This window comes from Aphelocoma coerulescens, chromosome 1 (genome assembly GCF_041296385.1).
Source record: "Aphelocoma coerulescens isolate FSJ_1873_10779 chromosome 1, UR_Acoe_1.0, whole genome shotgun sequence".
In the NCBI taxonomy this organism is placed as follows: Eukaryota; Metazoa; Chordata; class Aves; order Passeriformes; family Corvidae; genus Aphelocoma; species Aphelocoma coerulescens.
This window is the reverse complement of record NC_091013.1, coordinates 102733813-102760013: the sequence shown is the minus strand read 5'-3', so window position 1 is coordinate 102760013 and position 26201 is coordinate 102733813. Positions and strand designations below refer to the sequence as shown.

General features: G+C 40.4%; 1 protein-coding gene across 1 annotated transcript in view; it reads right to left on the bottom strand.

Moving 5' to 3' along the window:
* Nucleotides 1-26201, bottom strand: part of ALCAM (activated leukocyte cell adhesion molecule) — a 118194-nt gene that overhangs the window by 24873 nt on the left and 67120 nt on the right. The window contains exons 2-6 of the mRNA XM_069022108.1: nucleotides 10662-10762; nucleotides 7724-7943; nucleotides 3638-3702; nucleotides 3170-3257; nucleotides 2151-2333 (exon numbers count right to left, since the gene is read on the bottom strand). Coding sequence (XP_068878209.1) covers nucleotides 2151-2333; nucleotides 3170-3257; nucleotides 3638-3702; nucleotides 7724-7943; nucleotides 10662-10762 — 657 coding nt within the window. The remainder of the gene's footprint in view (nucleotides 1-2150; nucleotides 2334-3169; nucleotides 3258-3637; nucleotides 3703-7723; nucleotides 7944-10661; nucleotides 10763-26201) is intronic.

The following is a 26201-nucleotide window of genomic DNA, read 5'->3' as shown; positions in this document are numbered from 1 at the left end:
TTTTGGCAGTCCATCTAGAATAAAAAAGGCTGAAAGACTTCAATTTCTTAGAGTTGGAGTCTGACATTTTTTTAATCTGCATTATATTTGACTCATTAAAAAAATCACAATTATTGAGAAATGAATTAGGATCACTGAACTAAACTAAAAAAGCAAAACCAAATCAGACAGACCATTAACATCAACTAACAGCAGTCAACAAATGCATCTCTTGAAGCTTGGACATCTGATAATAAAGAATTTCACAAATTCATCTGGAGATGCATTTATGCAGAGTAAGGAACTGAAGTTACAGCAGATGAAAATACTCAGAAAGAAAGTTGGGAAACTCCACACTCTAAAGACAAAATTCATACCTGAGGCCTCTTCAGTACTGAAGGGTGTGCCTGCCTCCCACTATTTCCTAATTAGCAGCACACTGGTGGAATTAATTAAATTGTGTATTACTAGACCAGGACTAAAGAGCTAGTTTATCAAACATTAAATCTTTATACAGAGGGCACACTATACGTGGCCAGTGACCATCCTGCAACCCTGCAGCCTTTTCCCCTCACATGGGGTAGTTCTTACTTGTGAGTGCATATAGTACATGCACCACAGGAACCTGGAAGAGCCTCACCCTCAACAGGTGAAGTGGCCCTAATGCATGAAAGCAGAGGGGAAATGAGGACAGCACAGCATCTCTTGGCAAGTAATAGCAACAAATGCTTTCTGGTCATTACATTTCTTTCCTGGGAACATCTGCCATGCACAGCAGGAGTTATTCATGGTCATAGGGCTCCACAAATGACAGAAAAAAAAGCCACAGTGAAATTTGGTGCCCAGCTTTAGAGCAAAACCAAAAAAATAAGAAATGTTTCTAGCTTTAAAGTGATGGGATAGGTGTCTGCAGGCTTGGAATGCCTGTGGTGTTTCCAGGAGTAACAGTTGTCCCAGGGGTTTTCTTCTCCATTAGTTCTGCTGCTTGTCATTCTGGAGAACCAGCTGGTGAAAAGACAACCTTAATCCAGATGAAACAAAAAAACCTCCAAGGTTTGGTTTTATTTGGGCAAGGTCAAAACTGATCCCCTATCCTGTGGCTCAACAAACTTTACCTAGAGGAAAAGCAACTATCATCTAGGCAGAACATACATGGCACTTCCAGCCCATGGCTTTTGGTTTCAAGGCAATGGTGCACTCACACTACATGGAGAGATCCAGTGCCTTACTTACTTGCTTTGTATTCAGCTGGATTACACAGCTGTCATACAATTTATGTTAAGACATAGATGCTGGGCTGTATACTTAGACCCTATCACTCCCAAAACAGGGACTAATCTGTTTATAAGATGAGGTATTTCTTGAAGTGTGCAGAGAGGTAACACTTGATTGGATATATTGTCTATCTCTGGTTCCTCTACATCCTGCTGTGACCTGCTCCCTTCTACAGTCTTTCAGAAGTGTCATTTTACAAGACTTTGAAATGTCTCTTCCCCTGGTCTCTAAGTGCTGCCACCTCCTCTGATCTTTCCTTGCCAACAGCCTGTTTTGTTTACTCAAAGGAGCATTATGATTTCCACATCTGCCAGTAACACAGTAAGGAAGCTGCTTTAGAATTCAGTCCAGTTAGAAGCAATTATTTACACAAATTCTCCACTTAAAATTCTACCAATATTCAAAATATGTATTTTAAATGTAAAACACAGCACCTTACAGCTGTAGAGAAGCTTTTTGTGCAAGGTAGACAGCCAGCATTAACTGCTTGGTGCCAACTCTGCAAAGATGACAAACATTTGAGTTTACTGAAAACTGTATTGTGTATTTACTGCATATTTCAGGGGGCACAGAATCACTCTAATCAACCACTACAACTTCTCTTAAAATTCTCAAAAGCCCATTTCACTGTAACTCTTTATGGCTACCACTTTTCTCAACGAAATCGTGATATTCAGTATTCTATTGTTAGGAAAAATGAAATCTCACGTAAATCTGAAGGTAATAAAAATCACCTTGGCAATGTACTCAGACCTTCTTGATGCAAATCAACTTTGAAGAAACCATTTCAATAGCCAAGCAGCAGTGACTCTAAATTTGCAAACTGTTTTTGATTTTGCTTTCCCCTGCCCTGGAGGTAGACTTTGTACAGCAAAAGATGCTTTTTGATAACTTACAGTGAACATCGAAGACAACTGGTTCAGACTGCATAGTTTTCTGGCCAGATGGTCCATAATAAGTCACAATGCAAGAGAACTTGGCATTTACATCCTCCTTTGTTGGCATGTACTGAAGAGACGATGTCATGGTGAAAAGTCCAGTTGTTCTGTCCACAATCTTTTGCAAATTTATGACCACAACTGAAAAGGAAATAATGTTTCAGTGCCACACAGACAGAATTTGAAACCTTTTTCCTGTATGTTGTTGCCTGTTCTGCATTTGTGATCAGGCTGCAAACATACAAGCAGCATGACATGTCACCCAAGAGATTGTACAAACTTTTCCTGTCGTACTGCCACTGAGGTATACAAGGAACATTTTACCAACAACATACTCCCAACCTACCAGATATTTTAAATCCAATCCAACAAAAAAAACTAGTTGCAAACTGGTGGGGTTTTTAATACGAATCTCAGCCTGATTTGTAAGACAGAAAGAAGGCCTCAAAAATGATGGCAAAAAAATTAGGATCAAATTTATTTTTTAAGCTTTCTCTGATTTATGGAAGGAAAAATATTGCAGCCTGATCAGTCTATCAAAGTTGAAAAGAAGGAAAAAAATAGTCATTCATACATATCCTGGAAAATAAATAGTTGTATAAGATGATGGTCTACATGGTCCAAAACACAATATTGAACAGGTATGAAACTGAGACAGTTAATGCCTTATAAGAAGCTGGAAATTAGATACAGGTTTCTATTGGTTACATAGGCCCAAAAATAGCTTTGTGATACCATTAATAAAGGCAATTCTCCTCCCCATGATGTGGTTTTAGAACCGGTACCAAAAGAGAAAGATTATGTGGCATAGCTTGGGTACTCTGAAAGGGCTAAACATCTTCCAGTTACATCTGTATATACATACAAGTAGCTTTTCTCAAAGGAAGAATATATTAGAAGAAAGCAGAGCAACCCTTATAAACACTCTTCTTGAGCCATGTGTGGATCCAGGGACATTGGTCATTACCAAAACATACCATCATCCACGGGCTGCAAAACTCTTCCGTTTTTGTACCACGTGACATTGCCCTCGGGATAACTGTCCCTTGCAATGCACTCCCCGAGCTGCAAAACAGACAGGAATTGGTCACTTGTTTTCTCCACTAGGTTTTGACATAATTTTGTTTTTACTTATGCCATTTTGGATAAAAATTTCTAGAAAGTTCAAAGGCTTAACCTCAACTGCTTTTCTTAAGTAGGGAAAATCAAACCAGTGAGGTACAATTTGGAAGAGGGTGGTGGGTCTAAGGTCAGGACAGCCCCTGTTTGCAGATCAGGCAGGAATAAATAGAGTAGTGGCAAGGCAAATACTCTGTGCTCAGCCTGGCTATAGACTCACAAGCAGGTGTTCATTCACCTCTCTGAGCCATCACCTCTGTCTGGACTGAAAAGGGACTTCAGGCAGCTGTCAGGAACATAACTGTGAAGGAAGATGCTTCTCTTACCATTTGTAGCTTCTCTGTTTCTAAGAGGTCTGCTTGATGTAAGATTTCAGGTTGAGAGGGTTGTTCTAAAACATAAATAGGATAAAAGTACTGGTGAAGGGAGCACAAACAGCCATTTGAAAAGCAAAAAAAATATTAAAAATATGTGAACTTTTGAAACTAAACAGAATAATCTGGCCTGATTATCACAGCCTTACCTATGTTTTCCCATTAAAAGAAGAAAAGGTGAGGTACTTCTCTCTCAGTATTGGCAAATGGATTGAGAAGAACAAACTCTCACTTTAAACGTGTCACACCTTCCATAATGAATTCCATGTATTCTGACAATACATCTTTTAGCCAGACAGACTAGTTCACCACCCAGGAGGAGAGAATCTGATCTGATCTATCGATTTATAGGATATACATGCTGGAGAAGGAGCCAGTGGTACAGAAACTGTGGTGGCAACAAAAAAGCAGCTTTCCTGCAGATATTACTGTAGCTGCGCTGTCAACATTATAAAGGAACAAAGTCAACCTAATAATTCTTCTAATGTTTATTTTTTCCTTACTGTGATTATTACATATAAGAAATTCAGATGATAGAGAGAAGTGTAATTATTTTAACCAATTCTGTGTTAGTTATAACTCTCTTAAAAAAACACAAACTTTTTCTTCAGTGTCAGTAAGTCTTTTTATTTACTTTTATTATGGTAGATGGACCTCTTGGCTTGCCAAAGTGGAGGATCTATCAGTGTTTCCATCATAAAAGACTACTTTCTAGAGACTATATAACTTGTCTGTTAAAACAGTTTGGCCTGAAGCCCAGAATGCAAATTTTTATCTCCAAAAAGAGACAGTTTTCCCCACATTTTTAAAAGGAGAGGAGAAGAGTGAATGAAATAAAAAATAAATCAATGTCTATACAGTCAAGGAGAGCCTCTACACCCTATCTATACTGCTTAAACAAGCATACTTTGACAGACTGAAACATTCTTAACTGTGTCAACTTACAGAACTCTTTCCCCAAATCAAGCTTCCTATGAAGTGCTGTTTGTATGTTGCTAATCCCAGCCCTAAGTGAACTTCACCACTATCTTGCCAAGGTCTCTACACACACTGATGAAGTTGCTGATGTGCAGATGGACTGCTCCTGTTGTCACAGAGGTAGCAAACCTGTGTGTTTTCCCAATAATCCATTTTACTTGGGCACTTGTTTATGTGCACACAAATGCACAGATACTCTTCACTTGGATGACTACTCCAGGACGGAACAAAATCAGGTCAAAAGGGAAATGAAAGTGAATAAAAGAACCTATTCATCTGACATTTTCAAACAACTTTGCTTGTGGCAAAAAAGAAAACCAAACAAAAGAAACAGTCAAAGCTATACACTAAAACCATCATATTTTCTTCAAAAGACTAATAAAGATCTTTATTTTTAGGAGATATATGCATGTTTATTTCTCTTTTGTCAGCTTTAAAGGAAAAAGGTGAATCTTTTTCATATAAGAACCAGTCAAGGACAAAATATTTTCCTGTCAATTCAAGAAAATGTGGTTTTACAAGACCATTAACAGGCCTTCTGGGTCTGATTTTTGGGTCCCATAAACAGGGATAGTTGCCTGCCTGTCCCAGTCACCAGCTGACCAAGCCAAAACACCTTCTTCCACCTCAGCTTTGCTTCTTTTCATCTGTCATCTCCCCCAGGACTGATCAGATAAGACCCTGTTTTTGGTGCGTTGGACGCCCCTGCCCTGCAGTGATCCTACAAGGGAAAGGGGAGGTCCCCTGCTCCGTAGCTGCTGTGTGGGGCTCTCCTCATTCTGAGTGCTCTGTGACTGAGCAGATGTTCCAGTTGAGAGGCTGCCACCTGCTCTCTGAGAGCAGCCTCCGAGAGGAAATGCCTGCTGCCAGACCCCCACCGCCGCTGCACGTGCACAAAGGTAATTCACTGTAAAACACTTACTTGGCATTTACCAGCTCAGCGTCTGAAGCGAGAAAAAATTTTAAACTTGGCAGCAAACCCCACTTTGGTGGGTTTGCAACTTCAGCACACTGCTTATCTCTCAGCTTAAGAGCTTGCCAGAGTACTTTTCAACCCTATATAGGCCTCATAATAGAGGGAAAAAGAGTTCACTGCCTACAAAAGCCAAGTGTCAGTGCAGCAGGACAGCAGCTCTGTCTGCTGGGCTGCTCTGCTTTGGAAACTGGCCATTTAATTCCACAAAAAAGTTGCTGACAGGATCCATCTGGAAAGCTGGTAGTGCTTGTTTGAGTAATCGGTGAGAGAGATTAGCAGGTGGTAACTGCACAACGAGCCATTTCAGCTCCTTCATCCTGAGTTAATCAGGTAGCACAGCTGAGGGCATAACAAGCTCCAGCAAAACCCAGAATCAGCCATGACTCCTGGGATACAGCTGATTTTCAGGTGCACAAGGTTTTGTTTATGAGGGTCACACTGCAGCTGCCTGGCTCTGTACCTGTGGCTCAATGAGTTAGAAACTCCCCTGGCTAAATAAACAAAGCTTGCCAGCTACTCTTAACTCTTCTGCAATTAAAGCAAGCAAACAACTAAAAATGAGAACTTAAAAACAAGACTCAAGAAAATTAAATGCGAAGAAAAGTTAAGAGAACCATGAATAAAGTTGTGAATGCAAAGTGAAAGAACGCAAAGGTAATTTTTCTTGCAGCACTAAGTTGGCCATATTACATGTGTGGCATCCTCCCGTCTTATCTTCCTTAGTAAATAGAAGATTTCTCTATTAGAACTAATGCACAGAATAAACCAGACAAGCTGTGCTCCATGGCTGAGTTAGCATTGTGTTCATACTTAGTAGAGTACACAGTAATTCAAGCAGTTAGTGTTTCATTTCACCATATACCACTGCCTCATCTACATATTTACTACTGTGCAGTAAGTAAACATGATAATTCTTGATCATTTCCTTTGAAGCACTGTGTTTACAATGCGTGCTCTGAGCACACTCGTCCCTGTTGTCATTAATTCAATTGTTCTTGCAGTCAAATTGAAAGTGAAACCAGGGAATTACTATTGGCTCCTAATCTGGCCTTAAACTCATTTATGTGACTGACAGCATAGACATCATTGAGGACTCCCTGACACATTCTACCTGAGAAAACCAAAAGAATGTCCTTCCAAAACATGAATTTGTTTTTCAAGCAGAGTGTGATCACTTTGAAACTGCCCGTACCTGCAGTCAGTGTGTTCCCACAACAGACTTACTTTGACTGTGTAAATCTGCACCTGAAGAGCAACAAAGGCCAAAAGCCATATAAAAACATGAAGCTAAGGAAGATAAGACACTGCAGCCACGGCCCTGTGTCCCTTAAAATCCACAATGGACGCCTCCCCAGGCTGACTCAGGGTTTGATAGATTACATTTCTGCTCTGAATCAGCACCAAGAAGAGACCAGGCTTGTCCTCGCTCCTGTGTGAGCTTTGAGCTGGGCTGTGCCTCAGAGGACTGGGGTTTGCACTGCAGACCAGCCTTGCCATCGAGCTGTAGTGATACCAAACACTAATAAACCTTGTTTTGCTCCAGGAGAGAATGGCAGACTGGTACTTCTCCTTCCTACTGTTCAGCAGGGGACAAAACAAGCATTTGGGGCTGGTGGCTCATTTTCCAGCCCCTTTCTCTCTCCCTCACGGTTCGTGCTGTTGCACAGTAGCTGCTTAGAGCCACTTCAAACCTCTCGCCTGAACTAATTCTACAGACTGCACACGGTTAATGTTTCCCTCCCGCAGAAAAATTTGCTCTGAGAACAAATGGAAAATAATCAATGCTAATTTTACATTTTTCATTTCCAAGGCCAAATGACATCACATAAGTGAGTCATTATCAAAGCCTAAAATTCTCTTTGAGCCAGCACTTATCATGAATAAACTGCAAGTGCAGGCAGTCCTGTTACATAAATGCCACCAGTAGATTACATTTTTGAAAGCTGCAGAAATTTGCTAGTCTTAGTAATTTACTGAGCCAAACTTACTTTCTTGGCTTTAATCCTGCCTTAAACAAAAGTTTCTGTAATTTATGATTCAGATGCTGATGAATGTTAATGGTAGTAACAACTAGATTTACTTACTGAAAACTTTGACTATCGTCGGCTCTTCGGAAACATCATCTTCTGTAACTAGCATACATACAAATCTCTTTTCATCACTGATTCTTGCATTCTTGATGGATAATGTATAGTTTTCTGAGAGACTCAACCTGTCTTTGTAGTCTGGTACATCATCATACTGTACATTTTTTTTTGTTGATGATCTGAAGGCAATAAATACTGGAGATCCATTTGGCATTTCCTATAATAAAAGGATAAACACCTCTATTTTGCATAAACACTCATTTAAAAGTTCCTGAAGATTTGCAATTGGTACAAACCCATAATTTAAAAAAAAAAAAAACCCTGCAAACTGTATCAGATGGCTTTTTTTTCCTGATTAATTTCTGCTGTACATAGAAGAAACTCAGTGTAATAAGAGAGCTAGTTTAAGACTGCCATGGTACACATTGAGCATATCATCAATAGAAATTATTTCAATCCTTTTGCTCAATCTCAGCATAGCAAAGGGCTTTCTCTAATAAAAGCTGGTGTTTTTGGCAGCTCTTGCCAGTGTCTGTATGACAAAGTACTTGAAATAGACGCATGTGTGAGCTAGTCTCAACAGCTTCAATTTCCTTTTTTCATTATTGTTTTACATATTCATATTGTTTATTTGGGATATTTAAACTTCATTCCAAATGCAGGATTTAATCAGGCATAACTGCCTATTTTATTCTAAATTAGTTTTTAGCTTTATTTCTCTTTGTTTTTAAAAGACCCAAGAGCTTGTAGCATGGGAATATACATACAATCAAATACTGTTAATCTGCAAAGTACCATTTTCTAGACATCCTCCTTATGCAGTTGCCATCTCAAGAAGGAATACAAAGTTGACAGCCTTGCACAAATCTCTCATATAAAAAAATCCTTTTTTTGAGGGACAAAGTTACAGGATTTGATTCCTTCCTCCTTACACAAACACATGCACAGAGCAGAGACAGACGGTATCTGCCTTTATTTAAAGAGAGGTGAAACACTGATTCTATCTTTATGTTCTGTATTGTGCTGGGGGCTGGAAAAGGTTTTCATTCTCTTTTATCCCTTATACCTTGCAGCACTGGTGTTAGTAGTGTTCCCAGCACAATACCTCAACTGGACTGCAGAGCCCACAAAAGCATGACGATGCTGTGACGAGATGAGTGGTGTCAGAGCTGGGCAGAAAGCAGGAGGCATCAGCTAGCTGTGGAGTTTAAATTCCCTTACAGTCTTTCTCCCTCTCCTACTTTTAACTGCTGGATTTGTCTAGATGTCTGTCACACAGGAAAGAAAACACTGTCTTGACTTGATACACAGGAAGTTGGCTGTCAAGTGCAAATGAGCTCCTGACTCCCATAGCCTACCTAGCTGCAAGCACACACAGGTAGACCCTGAAGTGAGCAACACCTGCCATGGTGCAAGTCTCCCAGTGCCTCCACATTCCCACCAGGAACCTAAATTGCTCCTCACAAGGCAGGAGAGAAGAAAACAGAGTTCGTCCTTCTTCCAATGAAATAATCACCTGATGAAAAAAATTAATCCAACCCTCTCTGTTGCCATGCTGTGAGCTGCCCCAGGACAAAAGGTATCACTTTCACTTGCTTGTGTGGGCTGTCAACAATTTCATACAACAGAAACTTAGACAGGCTTTTTTGTATGTTAGGTTTTGTCTCCCTTTCCAATTAGAAGAAGCTACAACATCTCCACTTGCTGCTTGGTACTTGTCCAACACAGGCAATCCAAATGCAATGGAAAAAGATAACGCATTTCTATTTTTCAGAATATCCTTGCACCTTCAGAGAGATGGACTTGTGTCTTCCCAAGAAAAGTCAGCAGACTGAAAAAGATACTGCAAAATGTAGGCACTCCATCTTCTGAATGCTCCTATGAAACAGTTTTACTTCTCCCTTTTGGGGAAATGTTCTCCACAGACTTCTGACTTCATTTCCCAAAACGTGTTTGCAGAAAAGGAACTACTGAGTGGATGGGGGCTGCCAAAGCTGCAAACATGAAGGTAAAAAGGAAGGAGCTACGGGAAAATAGGACTCCCCCTGCCACTGGCAGATCATTCTCCTGTAAAATAGGCTGGTAGATACCATCTGCAAAGAGAGAGCTAGCGCTACATAATTTTAAATCCACTGTCAAACTAGAAATTATCTATTATTCCAGGTACATTTTTTTTGAGAAGAAGAGGAAATTTAGATGAACTTCACAGAGGCAGGAAAACCATTTGTCTCAATACCAGTCTGAGAAGCAAAAGGGGTTTGGTATGCCAGTGTTTTTATCCACATATGCTTCCAGGTTTCGTTTGACTTTGATATTCTGATTCTCCTTTTGACGTGGGATACCGATCATATACAGGAGAAGCTCATCCTTCAGTTCCTACTGCAGGCTGGCCAGCACACCTAGAGAGCACCCACATTTTTGCCTCTGTTCCCTGCCAAGAAATGGCAGAGTGAAACCACCAGCCACGCTCCTAAGGTCAGCTCTGCTCTCTTCTTCCCTGTGCATTGAGCACAACGAAGCCTGAAACAGATCCGAGTGACTGTCAGATCAACCAAAGGTGGGACAGGGCTTTTTCCCAGGGATGGAGCATGCTCTGCTTCAGGCAGCTGACTTCAAAAGTGTTCAAATGTACAACGATGGCTCCGTCAAGTGAGCAAGACACCACTGGAGAACATGCCAGATATCTAATACAGGTTGGCAGAGAACTCCTGAATAATTATTTCTATTGAACAATAAGATTAATTCCTCAAACCTCTAATTGACGCTTGGCAGAAATTATACAGCTTGGAATCTTGCAGTCTTACAAACACGGGAATAAATGGCTTCATATATGAGGCAGAAATCCTATCATTTGGAATCTTAAAATCTCACACACACCAAAAATACACATCATCTTAGAACAGCTCTAACAAATATAAAGATAAGCTATACTTACATATTTCCATTTTCCAAACATAAGACCATCTGGTACTTCTAGAGGACAAGGCATAGTAATAGTGTCTCCATATACTGCATTTACTGTGTACAATCCCAGAGCTAGAGGAGAAACAGAAAGAGAAGAAACAATTTTAAGTGTTTTCTTGAATTCCCATATGCTAGATAATATTTGGTTCACACCTATTGCAACAGCAGCTCCTTTGCAAATGGTTATTTTCAGGCACGTAGGATTTATCCTCAGTCCTGTAACAAAACAGAATTCCTGTCACTAAATTTGTTAAGTAAATGTTATGACATTTTTGGACCCATGTTTCCTGCCGGAGTCAATGGGAGCCAAGTGGATTTCCAAACACTACTGCACCTGTTCAACCAGATTAATACCTACCCTACAATTGGGATTGTCTCAAACTTAAAATGTACAAAGGGAAAATCCCTAAACCTTTATTTTCTTCATCTGAAAAAAGAGCCAATTCTGCCTGGGAAGGTTACATTGCAACACACTATTGTGAGGAGGCCACCAAAGAAGTGATACTCTGACTGCTCCACAACATTAAAAACCTAGGAAATGATGACAGAAAAGAGAATGATAATATTAAAATGTGTTCCCTAAAACCTGGGAGGGAAAAAAACCTAGTCTGTACATTTAGATTTTGGAAAAATGAAGTGAAATGCTTCTATGAGTTATTTAAGAACAGCTTTTTTGTAAGGCTCAGCACAATGTTATTGTGCTAATGCATATAAATTTACAGAATAAAACTGACCCACTTATTTTCATTGTCCAAAACATGTGAATTGAACAAAACCAACAGACCCTAAAGTGAAGAAATGCTGAAATGCAAGGAAGCTTAAAGGGGAAGATGTTACAACTTGGTGCATTTACTACAATGCAACTTTGCTTCTAGTTTCCTTAGTTGCCTCTTGTTTTCTGCTCCTTACACTGGAGAGAGCTTTTGCCTCTGGTGCTTGCCCAGAGAGTGTGCTGGCTGCCTGCTCTCAGCCGCACAGCTGCGACTTCTGTCAGATTCTTTGCTCAGAGACTCAGGATCTCCCCCTTTGCTGCCCTTTCATTTGCAACTGTAGCTCAAGGGCTTGCTGCCAAAGGAACCGTATCTAAGAGTGAGAACTAAGATGCTGCTGATGTAGCCAGGTGCTTCTGAGAAGGATCATCCATTCCTTCTAGAAACATTAATTTTTCTGGAGATTCAGCTCTTCCTTTCTATAGCTGGAAAAGAAACAGGTTCCCATCCACCCCCAAAGACCTGAGCCACGCACCTCTCTGCTTTTCCCAAGTCATAAGGCAGTTGCTGGGAGGACCTGACAATTCTATAGAGCACATGGCTGCACTCAATAGGGAGCTTTTTCAAAGGGATTGTTTTTTGTTTTAAAGAAAGTCATGCCTTTTAAAAGAGCCAAAACCTGAATTCCTTGACTACAATTTAAATGAAAAAGACTTCAGAGCATTTTTCTCACATAAGGACTTCACAGCTCACTTAACATCAGCTTGTATTTATCACATGTATCACAGAGACAAATGCGGCTGTAGGGCTTGTGCTGTGTGATACTGCACAAAGAAACAGTACTCCAAAATCTTTCCTTAGAGAAGCTACAACCTGGATGGCACCACATGGTTAAGGCAAAAAAGCAGGCTGGAGCTTAATGAACCGAAGGAGATAACAGGCACCACTACCTGCATTTATCTTAAACTTTCATTCGTTCAACTGCTCCTTTTCAGCTAAAGCACTACTAATCTTTCTGATTCTGTTACTTAATTAGTCACAAACATGCTTTAGGTGCATTATTCACCCTATAAGTACTGGATGCTCTAATTTGTTATATGGTTCACAGGAACCAGCTGTTTCCTAAATGACAATAGTGGTGATTCCACTAGATGGTGCTGAGTAAGAGCAATCTTTGAAAATGAAACAAAAATTTTTAAAGAGATCCGATAACTTCAATTTCATGGAAATATAAGCAATGTTTTACGATATCAAGCCATAAATTGAAGTAAAATTCAAAGCTGGAATGAATTTTTCCCTTGGCCCTTTCTTGCACTCATCCTCATTCTGATCACCGGAGGGGGGGCAACGCAACTTTGGCTTTGCAAGCTGAATCCTGATTTTCATTTTTTGCTACAGCTGAAAAAAGCTGTCCTTTTTTGGTTCCTCTCTCCCATGGAAGCAAAATTACAGCAGACTTTCAAATATATATTCAGTTAGTAAACTGGTTGGTACCTGTTCAAATTCCAGCTAAGTGCCATTTAGTAATTTGAAACCTGTAATAGTGTTTTGCATCACACGGAAAACCAAAAACTGCTTCTCTGATATGAGATACTCTCTGTTATTAGAGGAAATACTCCCTGTCATTAGAGGAAAACAAAATGACCCCCCAGGATCTGAAACGCTGCTCTCTTCTAGACACCCATTTAGCTCCTGCAAAATTGCTAAGGTAGCAAGCATACACAACTGAAGACTCAACAAACAGCCTCACGAGGTGAATGAAAATGTTTCTGAAAAAACTCTTTACAGCATTCAGAGCAGGTAATTGATGAATGGCCTGATGAAGAGAAAGACTGACCTCTGATCTTAGAACTCTTTCAGGTGAAAGGCCTTTCTTAAAACAGACAAAATCATGACTTGCCATAAATTCTGCCTATACTAGAATCACACAGTTTTCTATGAATTTGCTACCACAGAACCAAAAAGACACAGATTTTACTTTAAATACATAGAAATAGTCCTTAAAAGAATACAAAAGGTCCTCCTGAAAAATATTCTCCTGCTACTTCTGTAGCAACAAATCTAGCACATTGAAGGAATGCAAATTATTTGAATAACTTTAAACTTTCACTGCAGTAATCTCCACAAAACAACCCTACCAACCTATACATTTAAGAAACAAACAAAAAAACCACTTCAACAGAATTGGAAATTCCTCTCTCTGTTGCTACTAGACATATTTGTAAAATGGCAGGATGAAGAAGAGAAGAAAATTATTGCTTAACGATATGACAGTGCTTACCATCAACCATCATATTGTGAGACCTCTTTACATAATTTCCAGCTCATGCTAAGAAAAAGAAAATGAAAGCAGGACCTACAAATACATAACAAATTTCTCCATGCCCTAACACGATACAGGGTCAATGTCAGGGCCCTCGCTTCTCATTAACTGCAGGAGGGCGCAAAGGCAACTGCAGGGAATAACGCTACGTCACCAGACATCATGTCCTGCCTTGCTCTATTTCTGGTGTACCTTTCTGTAGCTAATTAAGAGCTCAGCCAGGTTCCTTACATGATTTTCAGATGTTGTCTTCTGAAACTGAGCCAGTGCTGTTAACAACACACTAATTCAGAGGCAGGATCTTGCCCCATGTACACCAAGAGCAGCTCTACCTGCTAGGTTTGAATTACACCTATATCACTTTCCTTCCATTTCTTTACATACATAAGAGGCTTGAGCAGGCTGAGATTTACCTCATTTCCCTCTCTTTGATCCAGTGCTGAAGAAACTCTGAGCCAGATGAAACTTTTCCACACAGGTTCAAACATGGGAAGAAAACAGCAGCTTCATGAGGTATGATGGCTCAGAGTAAGATCCCAGCAGGACACTGGGAAATTGAGATGACATAGCTGTTGATGCTTTTAATTAGAGAACTTCCCATGTCTCCATGGCAGTGCTAACTGCATCCTTCTTTGTCCTGCTCTCTGCCTGTGTTTTACAAGGGAAGAACCAAACAGTACCCACATATTCAAGGGACAAAACAAAAAATCTTGAACAGAAGCTTAACAGCAGAGAAGGTGCTGTTGTTATTTTAGATCCTCACCAAAAGTACAAGGCAAGTCATACTTTAGACCAATTATTATTTTTAAATCAACAGGATCCTGTAGGAGGAATGGATAGAAGGTGAGCTAAAAAAAAAAAAAAATTAGGAAGCTGATATTTCTCCAAGGAAATAACAAAAGCTGTAGAAAGTGTGTGGAAAGCAGCCATGTTTTCTACCTCTACCTTCCGTTTGCAATACTGAAACAACTTCTTGCCACAAACACGTCTTCTAGGTTCTTAGCAATAGCATTTTTGGGACAAATGTAAAACAGAACAAGGGCTGTTCAAACACCCACTAGAAGCGAGCTCCACGTGAGACTATGAACCTGTATCTGAAAACTGGCTAGCACAGGTACTGCCCAAGACTCATCTGCACTGGCCTGCACAGCAGGGCTTACTTCCAGTGCAGTGGAAATCTGGGGAGCCAAACCTCCCTCAGTACACTGGCATCCACTGATTTAAATCACGTTTTACATCTACAGAGATGTCCTATATTTTCCTTTGTACTTCATTTTTTACTACTGATGCTTCTGCCCAGGCGGGTTCAGCAATGCTGCTTTTTATTACACTTTCTGGACCCAAGGAGCAAAGTCTCATTACTAAAGAACAGCAGGACACGTTGGCTGCTATGGTTCTTTGCAGCAATCAGCAGCACCAAGCAGGGGAGGTCAATTAGCAGGTTCTTCAGTGGCAGTGTCCAAACTCAAGAGCTATTATGCCTATTTAGCACCTACCTCAGAAACTGTAGTTAACTACTTTGGAAACTCTACGTTAGGATTAGCACTCCACATCTTTACTTGAGGCATTAGCCATCCCATCTTTTCTCCAAGTAGCCCCGACTAGCCTGTACTAAATAGAATCTGGGAGGTTATAAAGCTTTGCCTCATGAAATAAATATTACGTTGTTTGCTACTTTTCTTTCGTCACTCCACTTCATAAAAGGATTTCAGCTATACAGGCATAAACATAGGTCCTACCAGGCTCCCACTTAGGTACCAGCCTAAATTGCTGGTACTGGCCTAAACGATTTATTTTAGGAAACATCAGTGTTTCACAAAACCATTACATGTTCTTAAGATTGGGAAGGCACCTTTTAGAGTCAGAACCATTTAGGTTGGAAAAGTCCCTTTAGATCATTGAGTCCAACTGTAAATCTAATGCTGCCAAGTCCACCACTCAAGTATGTCCCTAAGTCTTTTAAAGACCTCCAGGGATGGTGACTCAACCACTTTCCTGGGCATCCTGTTACAGGGCATGACAGTCCTTTCGGTAAAGATATTTTTCGTAACAGCCAATCTAAATGTCCCCTGCTGCGACTTCAGGCCATTTCTTGCACGCACCCATCTCACTACAATCTCCTTGTAGTGAGAGTGATAAGCTGTAGAGAGTGATAAGCCTAGTTTCCACACTGAACAGCTCAGCTCCCTCAGCCACTCATCACAGGACTTGTTCTCTATATCCTTGACCAGCTTAATTGTTCCTCATTGAACATGCTTTTATTAAAAGTAATTTTGGGGTTTTTTTAAGACAAAGCAGTATATGAATGACAGCTGAGTATTGGTACAATACTAAATGTATTAGAAAAAACTCTCCTGCTTTGGATATGACAAGATTTGACAGCAGGTGTTTACTGTCCCAACTGTTGATGCCTTAAAGCAGGTTTTAACACGAAAAAGTATTTTTCATTTAATTAAAAGCACTATTTGGAGAAAAAATTAAGAGAGCTTACAAAATCACACTGATTGAGGTTGGAAGGGACCTTTGAAAGCAACTGGTCCAACCACTCTGCTCAAGCAGGGCAATCTACAGCCCTGACCTATGGTTGTCCAGGACCCCATCCAGATGGCTTCTGCACACCTCCAAGGAAGAAGACACCACAGTCTCTCTGGGAAACCTGTGCCAGTGCTCAGTCATCCTCACAGGAAGAAAGTGTTTCCTGATGTTCAGAGTTACATCCTGTGCTTCAGATTGTGCCCACTGCATCTTGTCTTGTCACTGGGCACCACTGAGAAGATCCTGTCTACATTTTCTTTGTACTCTCCATTTCAGATATTTGTACACACTGATGAGATTCCCCCTGAGCCCTCCCCTCTCCAGGCTGAACAGCTCTCTCAGCTTTTTCTTGCAGGGGAGGTGCTCCAGTGGCCCTTCCCTGGACTCTCTCCAGTATGCCCATGTGTCTCATACTGCAGAGCTCAGAAAGGTGTGCTCCAGGTGTGGCTGCACCAGCACTGAGCAGAGGGGAAGGATCCCCTTCCACAGCCTGCTGGCAGTACTTTCCCTAATGCAGCTCAGAATCTCATTAGCCATCCTTGTGCATGGGTACATCACTCATATCCAACTCTGTGTCTACCAAAGGATCTTCTCTCCAGAGCTGCATTCCATGCAGCATGGACTCCTCAGGTAGGGATAAACTTTTAAGTATTCCTTCTCTCTCTCTTCTCATTGGCTGGCAAAAGGTCACTTTTTCAGTAAGCCATTTAGTAGGCTTTCAAGATTTTCACAACAGTGAGTGAAGACCATATACAGCACATATGTCATGGACCTTTTATTTTGCCAGCTGTGCCTCATAAAATCAGCTGAAAACCGAGACAAAACCTTTATGGATATAATGGGCCTTTAAATAACCCTTTATTGCTTAGCCACAACAGCCAGGGAGCCAAACGCCACCCAGCCTTGAGTGTGCACATCTCTACAACAGAGGTTCAGCTGCCATTTTCTCAACAAGCTCATCCTCATGATCCAGCTTGCTCTACTGAAAACAACTACTCTTCACATGAGCTACAACAGGCAGTCTTATGCACAGATCACACAGTGTTCATTAATTTTCTGACATAGCACAGAAAACACAAGACACACTTCAGATGTCAAAAGACTGGTAAAAGCAGGCAAAAAAAGGCTCATGTTATCAAAACACACACATGGGAAACCCCCTATTTCAGCTAGGTGGGTATGATCATTCATATGCTGGGCATGAAAATAGGGAAGCAGGGCAAACACTTCCAAGAAAATTCAAACACTGATTATCTTCACTGCACAAAAACGATTAAAAACAAAGGTGCATGTGTTTGTTGATATGTTATCTGATACAGGTTATATAAACAGTATATTGTTTCTTATCTCTACCTGTTTAAATAGTGAAACAAATCCACACATGAGCGACTAGGTCATCAAAAGAACTATTAGTTACAAAGAATCATCAAGAGTATCCAAGAGGGAAACTAATTGTAGATGAACATACACATCAGTATTTGATGCACCAAACACTTTTAAAGCAACATAGCAGAACTTTCTGAAGGATTTCTCATATTTTATCATGGTATACCTTCAATTAGTTTCAACCCTAAATAATATTAGAGCCCAGGCAATTTTAAAGGAAAAAAAATTCTTTATCATCTTATAAGCACTGATGGAACAGACAGAAATTACCCTTCAGAATGCATACTGCTAACTTGAGCTCTTTGAAGATGTGAAGTAACTTGCACATTTGGGACAGTTTGTGGTTTGCTTTTTTGATTTTTTTTTTTTTCAGGGGGAGGGGGGAGGGAAGGAAGGGGAGAATATCCAGGTAAAAATGTGGTTGTGACTCTGGAAGATGTTGAGTTGCTTTTGACAAGCTTGACAGATAAACACTTACTAATTCCAATGACACAAGTAGCCAAACCCACACAAACAGGAGCACTTATGTACTTAACACTGATTTTGGCAAGTACTTGAACAGGCTAGAGAAATGGAGCTTGGCACCCAACAACATTAAGGGCAGTACACATCAGCAAACAGGCAGGGTATTTAAAGCTAAAGAGATACTGAAAACATTTTCAGAGAGTAGGCAATAAATGCCAGCAGAATTCAGCTAGCATTACCCTACACAAGCATTAAGTGTGTTTAAAACACAGTTTTTCTTCATGAATTACGAATAAATCCTGAAGGAAACATGTCAACCCTTCAGAAATCATCTTTCTTATGAATACGAACAATTACTCCTTTCTAATACCTTATAAAACAAGTGTTTTCCTTATCAGTACAAAGAAATGAGATATAATTAGAAACTAGCTGAGATAACTTGTCCCATCTGGCCAAAGCTACATGGGCTCTATCACCTAAATCAATAAAGAAATCCTCAGCCCACTCCTTCAAGAGGACTGAGGTCATTGCATGTTTCTCACTGGCTCTTTCCTCGATAGTTCAGCCAGTCTTGAATGGCAGGGATGAACAGTTTTCCTACAAATGCTTACAGTTTGGCTTTCTATGTAGCCCTAAGCGTGAGCTCCAGGCTGAGCCTCTGAGCTTAGGTCCAAAATCCCATGGATCACTTTAACCACAGTTTTCAAAGTCCTACAAGGTGACCAAATAGAGCTCTGAGTGCTGTGTGCTTGTTCAAACACCAGACTACTCAACTGCTGTTAACTTCACTGAGGGCTACTTCTCTTCCAAGATCTCAAAATATCCAGCTGTTTCAGTATTTTGGTGGCTATTTTTCTCACTTCCCAAGCCAGAAAACAGCTTTCCTATCTCTATGCTCCTTTTAAGTATGATTTGCATGTAGCCTGATTTGGAACTACTTTAGCAGAAGCTTTTGGGAAGATTGAAGGAAGTTTCTTTGCAAGGCAGAGGTTTTAGGAAGTTATGTCCTTTCGAGAGCAGATGGTTTTGTGGTGGATACCACAGTGCGTAGTTTACAAGGATTATCATCATTGCAAGCTTTACCCTAGGGAGGTTCACACTGAGCATTTCTCTGAACATCTTCTATCATCATCATTGCTAAAGCACTGCGCTGGAGAACATACAGAAAAAAAGCTTTTCATTTTGAATGTACCCAAACACCAAGAACGCATCTAAATAACGATGACTAATAATCTTTTGTCAGCTTAGTAGCTTCAAATATTACATATAAAGCAATAACCATGACATTTTCCAGATCATAATCATCAAAAGTTTCTAGAACTTTTGATAGGTATGCAAAAGAAATTTGCATGTAGTCATACTCCTTTAAAACTTGAATGGCCATCATTAAATGCATTATCGTTGTCATTTAAAGTAAAACAGATACTGCTTCCAAGTCAGCAAAGCTTTCAAATGACATAAAAGAGCTGTTCCTAGTGCTACCCTCTGCAAAGCCTGAGACTAAATGAGCAGTTCAAAGCTCAGTAACTGATGCAAAATGCTACTGCAAATGAACTACTTGTGTCAGCACATCAACCTTCCTACCTTACCACCTCAGCCTTGCTCCAATGCCCAGCTCCATGAAGACAAAGGGAACTGCTAAGTCCAACAGCTCTGAAATGGGACCAGAAAAGATCCACTTTTTAATCCACTCCCTTTTAAATCAGGAAAGCTCCAAAATCTGCTAAAGAACTGCAAGGAAAACCCATGAAAGCCACCAGTGCCTTTGTAGCACATGGGCTTTGTTATAGCAAGATTTTCCTTCCAAAGAGAAAGACCTAAGCTTCTTTTCCCAAACCACCACTCCAAGACATCACCTGTGATTTCAGTGGCCTTCTAATCACACTATTTTATAGAAGCCCTTGCTTTTGGCTCAGAATTATTTAACTCTATTTCTGGATTCAGTGCTAATCCAAAACTAGTCATATTTGCAGATTTAAATTTTCAAGTTCTTTGAGTAAATCTTAGAGGTTTAAAAGAAGTTACATATTTGGCAGTGTTGCTGTAAATAGAAAAAAATGCAGTGTAATTCCAAGCAAATATTTACAAATTGGACTTGAAGAACACTCAACTACCTACTTAAAAATGTTTGAATTAGTATAAGGCTAGCAAAGACAACCTTTCCACAAGATCCAGGTGGAACCACATCAGAAGACACGTCTAACATTGGCAAATTGTGATCAGCATCAGAAAACCCAGCTATGACTTTTATGAGCACCATACAGTGGGAAAAAAAGTTCTTTCCCACAACTGATGCTGCAGCTGTGAGACCATGGTTAATAATTTATTTTCATGCCATTTTTTTACACATTTCTTAGGATAGCTTCCATAATTCAGAGGAAGAGAAAAAATGGCTAATGAATCTCCTTATAAATACTTCTGTTCAAGATGTAGCCATGCCTAAAGGAACTATGATTTTTTTTTTTTTAACATACTAGAAATTGAGAGTAGTTTATTAAAATAGTTACCAACATATGGTGTGATTTTTTACAAGTGGTCAGACACATCTGCCAGGGAAGTGAGTTATAGCTTACTAAAGTCTGATGACACAAGCTATCTGCCAAGAGATGAGAAGAGTCAAGAAATATGACTCAGAAAACAGTTTCTGAGTCAATACTGCAAAGAATTTTTACTTTAAAGGGTATACCTAATTAGGAAAAATGGAATCAACAAAGCCTTTGTGGCTTGGTGAAACTTCTCACTGTTTCTGAGGTTAGCCCCTGGCTGCTCCTGCAGAATATTTCTGATATGCTTCTCACTTGAACTTCTAAAGACCTTCTCCATTTGTTAAAACTACTCAAATTGTTCTTTATTTTCTCATTATGCTAGTCAGCAAGACTGGTGTGTAGCCAATAACTTAAAGGGACTTAAAGGTTTCTACTAAGTCCAATAAAACCTGCAGCTCAAAAACAATTATCTAAAAATCCCCATTGTATTCTTCTATGAATCCCTTTTTTCCAACTAAAAAAAGTCAATAGACAGCATACTAAAAAAAAGATGTTTTCCCTCTTGTTTCTTCCTAGCTTGATATTGACAGTACAGAGCAATATATCTCACAGGTTAGTAGTATAGAAAACCCACATTATTTATACAAAAATGCTGAATAAAAGGCTAAACAGCACACATTTTTCATACCAAAATTATGAGAGGCTTTGATTTGGTGCTCTAAGTAAGATCATGCTGCCCCCTTTTATCCCAGATTTTAAGTTAGTGTCCAACTGGCAGTGCACCAAGGGAGAAGACAAGATCTTCTGAAAAAGGAGGCTGAACTTTTGCCACTTGTACCCTTCACCCTGCATGTGCTGCTGCTTCACTTCAGCGAGAAGCCTGGGAAAAGGTGATGGAGGCACCAGAGGGGAGATGGCAAAGAGGGTCCAAACCTCTTGGCTCCTTCCAGGGGCACCTGCAAGCAAATGTACTGTTCCTCATAGGGTGAGACACTTGGGCTCCCTTCCTACCACACCCATTAACCTTTTCCCACCAGCCTGTGCAGGATTAAACCAGCGAGAAGAAACTGCAAGAGAGCACGGGGGAGGTCACTGCAACCCACTTGGTCAGCTGCTGTTTCTGGGAAGACACAATCACAGAGCCAAGTTAAGGCTTCACTCTGACCATCAGCTAACCAAAAAGAGAAGTGCCCTCCAGTCCCTGACCCAGGGTGCTCCTCTCCAACTGTCCAAAAAAAAAAAAAAAAGTTTTCTTTCACATACATTATGGCCTATGCATGCCAGTAAAGCACATGGCAGCTTGTCTACATTCAAATACCCCTTGTAAGTACCTTACTTTAGGTTCTAGTCTGTGAGGCTGCATAAGCAGGTAAGAGGAGAAGGAAAAGACTGACCTTCCAATTACAGTTGTTTCAGGAGTTAGGCACTATCTAAGAAACAGATGCCTTATTGATCCATGCTTCAACTCTTGCATCAAAACAAGGGAAAAATAGTTGTAGCCCTAGCTTTTGAAAAGCAGCCAATAAGCAGTATTTTCTTCCCCCCGGCCTTGGCCAGATGCAAGGACACACACAAAGACTACAGCATCATAGAGGAAAGTCTGATGCTGAATCCTCCTACTCCCAGTCAAACACATGGAGGGGCTCCATGGCCACACTGCCAGAGCCAACATCATCACTAAAGCTACTTGGTTTTCCAACTTGTTCCCTGAGCCTTTTTTCACTTTCATTTAGCAAAAATTGCATGGATAACATACCTAAGGTTTGGCAAGTACAGCAATAAATAGGAATTACCCATATCTCCCACTATAAAAGTAAATTGAAAAAAAACCCCTGAATTTCTTGCTAAGTGAAAGCTTAGTAACTGTTTCTATTTTACAAAATATGAACTTTCCAAAACATGTATATATTTTGTATACTTATTTAAGCTTGAAGGAGTCTCAGGAGAAAAACTGAAGCACCATAAAGCAAATAATATTGCAAAGCATGAGGGGAGAAAAATACCACTGATCACTCTAGTTAAAAGTAAATAAATGCAGAGGAAAAATATGAGGAATTAGGGAAAAAAAGGCAAGTAAGACAAAAAATTAGAAAAAGTGATGTAGTTAAATGAATGCCACCAGAGTCCTCCTATGCAAAGAAAGCTCAACAGCAAACAACTTTCCTCCTCTTCTAACCACTTTCCTCCTTTGAGTTGTGTCCTTTCTGCCCACAGTCAGAAGGAACAGGCACTTCCCTTCTACCTGTCTAGGATCTTTCCAATTTGAAAATTAGTGCCTGACAGGTTCCAGCAGTGTCGTTTTTTAAATTATGCCTGTTGCTCCTCTACTTCAAATCATTATTTGCTCTGTCAAGGAATCCTAAAACACAGAAAACAGCCAGATGTCTACTACTGACTGCTCCAGATCTGCAAACGTACCCCTCTCCATTATCTGCACGTCCACCTAGGCCTTTGTTTACTCCTGCAAAACTGTCCTAAGGCTCAGCTCCTCAGCTTCTACCACAGGCTCACTATCTGCTATCCATAATCACCTCTGCAGCAAACAGGGGTTCCAGCAAGCAGAGATGACCCTGTGGGGAGAAGCCATCATTTCTTGGTTCTCTTTATCAGTGCTCTGAAACACTTGCAAAAGATTCAATTGTAATCCTGTAATAATCCCATACACCCCAATAAGTAAGAAATAAAATATTTGGTGAATGTAAGTTTGATAGGTGACTCACAGAAGGGCACAAGGCACTGACACTCTGCCAAGACAGGCACCCAAAATTGCACATCCAATATTGTGTGTCACAGAAGAATGTTTGTCCTACCTGCCTTTTATCAAGGCTGTGGGGTCCACAGCTAATTAACAATGTCCTGCCACACTTGCCTTACTGCAGTCACACTTACCAGACCTGCTGCTTGCTGGTTTTAGCAGTTAGTGACAAAGAAATCAGCTAGCCTTCATCATGGAGAAAATAATAACCTGTGACTGTAATTTGTATGATGTGTACAGAATATTATTTTCAGTGAATGAGCTTCATTAACTTGTGGTGAAAACCATGTGCTCACCACCTCAAAACAAAAAACCCCAGCCACACAAACAGAAAAGGCCAAGGCCTTACAGAAGATACAACTTTAGAGAGCACAGATGAAGGGCAGATTTATCGTTCCATGACACTGAGTGGGTGTAAAAAGCTGTACATGCTTTGAACAGACCCTGTTGGACAGACACCCTGCAGCTGACAACAGGCTTTTGGCTGCTCTGTCTTTTTTCCGGCTGCTTTCCCTACTGATAAGGGAGGAGACAGAGCAACGCAGATGAGATGAACTTAGCCTTGTCAAATCATCAACAGGTCTTTGTTACCTGAAAACAGGACCTATCATTTCACTAATAGCACAACAACATAAGTGTGGAAGGGGAAAAGCTCCTTGAAAGTATAATGCTACAAAATCCTTATGATTTATGCTAAAATACGTGACTGACATCTTCTCTGTGGCACTCTTTAGATTTAATGGGCTCCTCACAGATGGAGTTTTTTAAATTTCACAGATGCCTGTAGGCAGCCTTGGTACTGGCAACAGTCTCCTGCCTTAGGAGGATGAGCTGAAGCAGATGTGCACTTCCACTAACAGGAGAAATCAAGACCACCTTCATTTCTGCAAGTTTGTCTTTGCCTGCCTTTCTTAACCAGTATGCTGAAAACTCACAAGTGTGTCAAGAGCAAAAATTGCAAGCAATATATAAACCCAAATATATAAAAACAAAGGTTACACAGACTCTTATTCAATGGTGAAACGTAGACACATGGATAAGGAGATATCTAAGCCTGGTGTGACTTCAGTGCCCATGATGTCTGCTTGGGGATATTACCAACATGTGAGGGTAGGAAATGCTGCCAAGTATCACGTTCTGCTTCCACCTCGTGTGTATTTACATTTCTACCTGCATATACCAACTGGCATCTGATGTGCTATTACTTTCCTGCTTTCCATGAATTTTTTTTTTACAAAAGAAACCCCAAAAAAGCAGCCAAATAAAAAAACCCCAAACAAACAAACAAACAAAAAAACCCCCAAAACCCAAACCATTGTTTAAAATAACGTTGCATATATAAAACAATGCTGGAAAGGAGCACACAACAGCAGTTCAAACTATATTGATGGTGGATGCAGTCACAGCTTACAGTGATTTTCCAATATAATATAACATTGGAACATATAGGTACTGTCCAGTTACTGAACAAATTGCTGTTAGTCTCAGCTGCCATGAAAGGTTAGAAAATGCAAAGCATGATTCCTACTAATGCTTTAAATTAATACAGGAGTTACTTTCTAGAATTTTAAAATGTAGGCATTACTTTCTGCAAATACAATGCTGCTAAAAAGTTTAAAAGCAGCAGGTTACATTGCAAGGCCTGTATGTGGGCCCAAAACCAGAGTTACTGTCAGTGTGTGAGAACGGAAGCCATAAAGAAGATTAATCTTTCAAATATTTATGCACGTATTTATCATCAAGAGCAAATAGTGCCACAGCATGAGGATGAAGACATGAAATATCAGCATAACTACTAGAAAACAGTTATGTTGACTAGGCTTCACTCCCTATTATTATAAATCTTGTGGTAGCATCCTGAAACTCCAGGACCCCATGTGTAAGATGATACAGAGAGACAACCAAATGATTGCTCAGGGATCCAGCCCAGACCAACCTTATGTGGAGCACTTTAGGACCCCTATGGAGCCACTCCTACTTCCAGAGCATAACCCCAGCTCAATGGAACCTCGCAACTCCAGGTTTGTGCCTATGCCACCAATAAAACCTGCTACGTGTTTTGCAGGAAGAGAGAAACTTTGACTGCCTGGGTGATACACTATGCTGGCTTTAGGGAAAGTGTTTTTTACACACAGCTCATGTCAACACAGTCCTGAACAGCAGTACCAGAAATGATAGCAGCTGCACAGGCTCTGGTGCTTGAAATTTCAGATTTTGATCTGAATGGCCAAGTAAACAGCAATTCCTTCAGAGTAGCCCACCTTAGATGCACAGCTTCCAGTGCAGAGTAGCTGCACTTATGTTGTCATTGAAACTCTCTGTAAACACCAATCTTGGTGTGAAAGTCACTGCTTCCTCTATACACCTGTCAGAAACTCAGCAGAGAAGGCAGCCGTGTTTTAGTCAGCATGACAGCTGCTGCAGTGCATCATGCTCCTGTAAACTGCGTTAACGCCCAACTTTATTAATGCACTTTTAAGTACATTTGAACATCATGTTTTGACCTACACATTTGGGCCATAATTACCAATTTCCCTGTCTAGATACTGCTGCTGCTGTCCATATCACCACTTGCCCCTGAGCAGGAGCATAGAGGACAGGTCTCCTGAGCTGTTATTTTGATTTGTGGCAGGAGCTTCTACCTGTACAGTGCTAGCTATCCATCTTCTGACACTAATTATGTACTCAGAGAATGACCATTTTGCAGCCATTGAAGACAAGGTGTTTGCTATGTAGCCCATTTGTGGGCAAAGCACAGCAATTCTTGGCTGAAGCAGATCCCCTCCTGAAGAGCAGAGCCCTCATGTGCACCTTTATACTGCAGTACTGAGTGCTAAGAGCACTCTTGTGC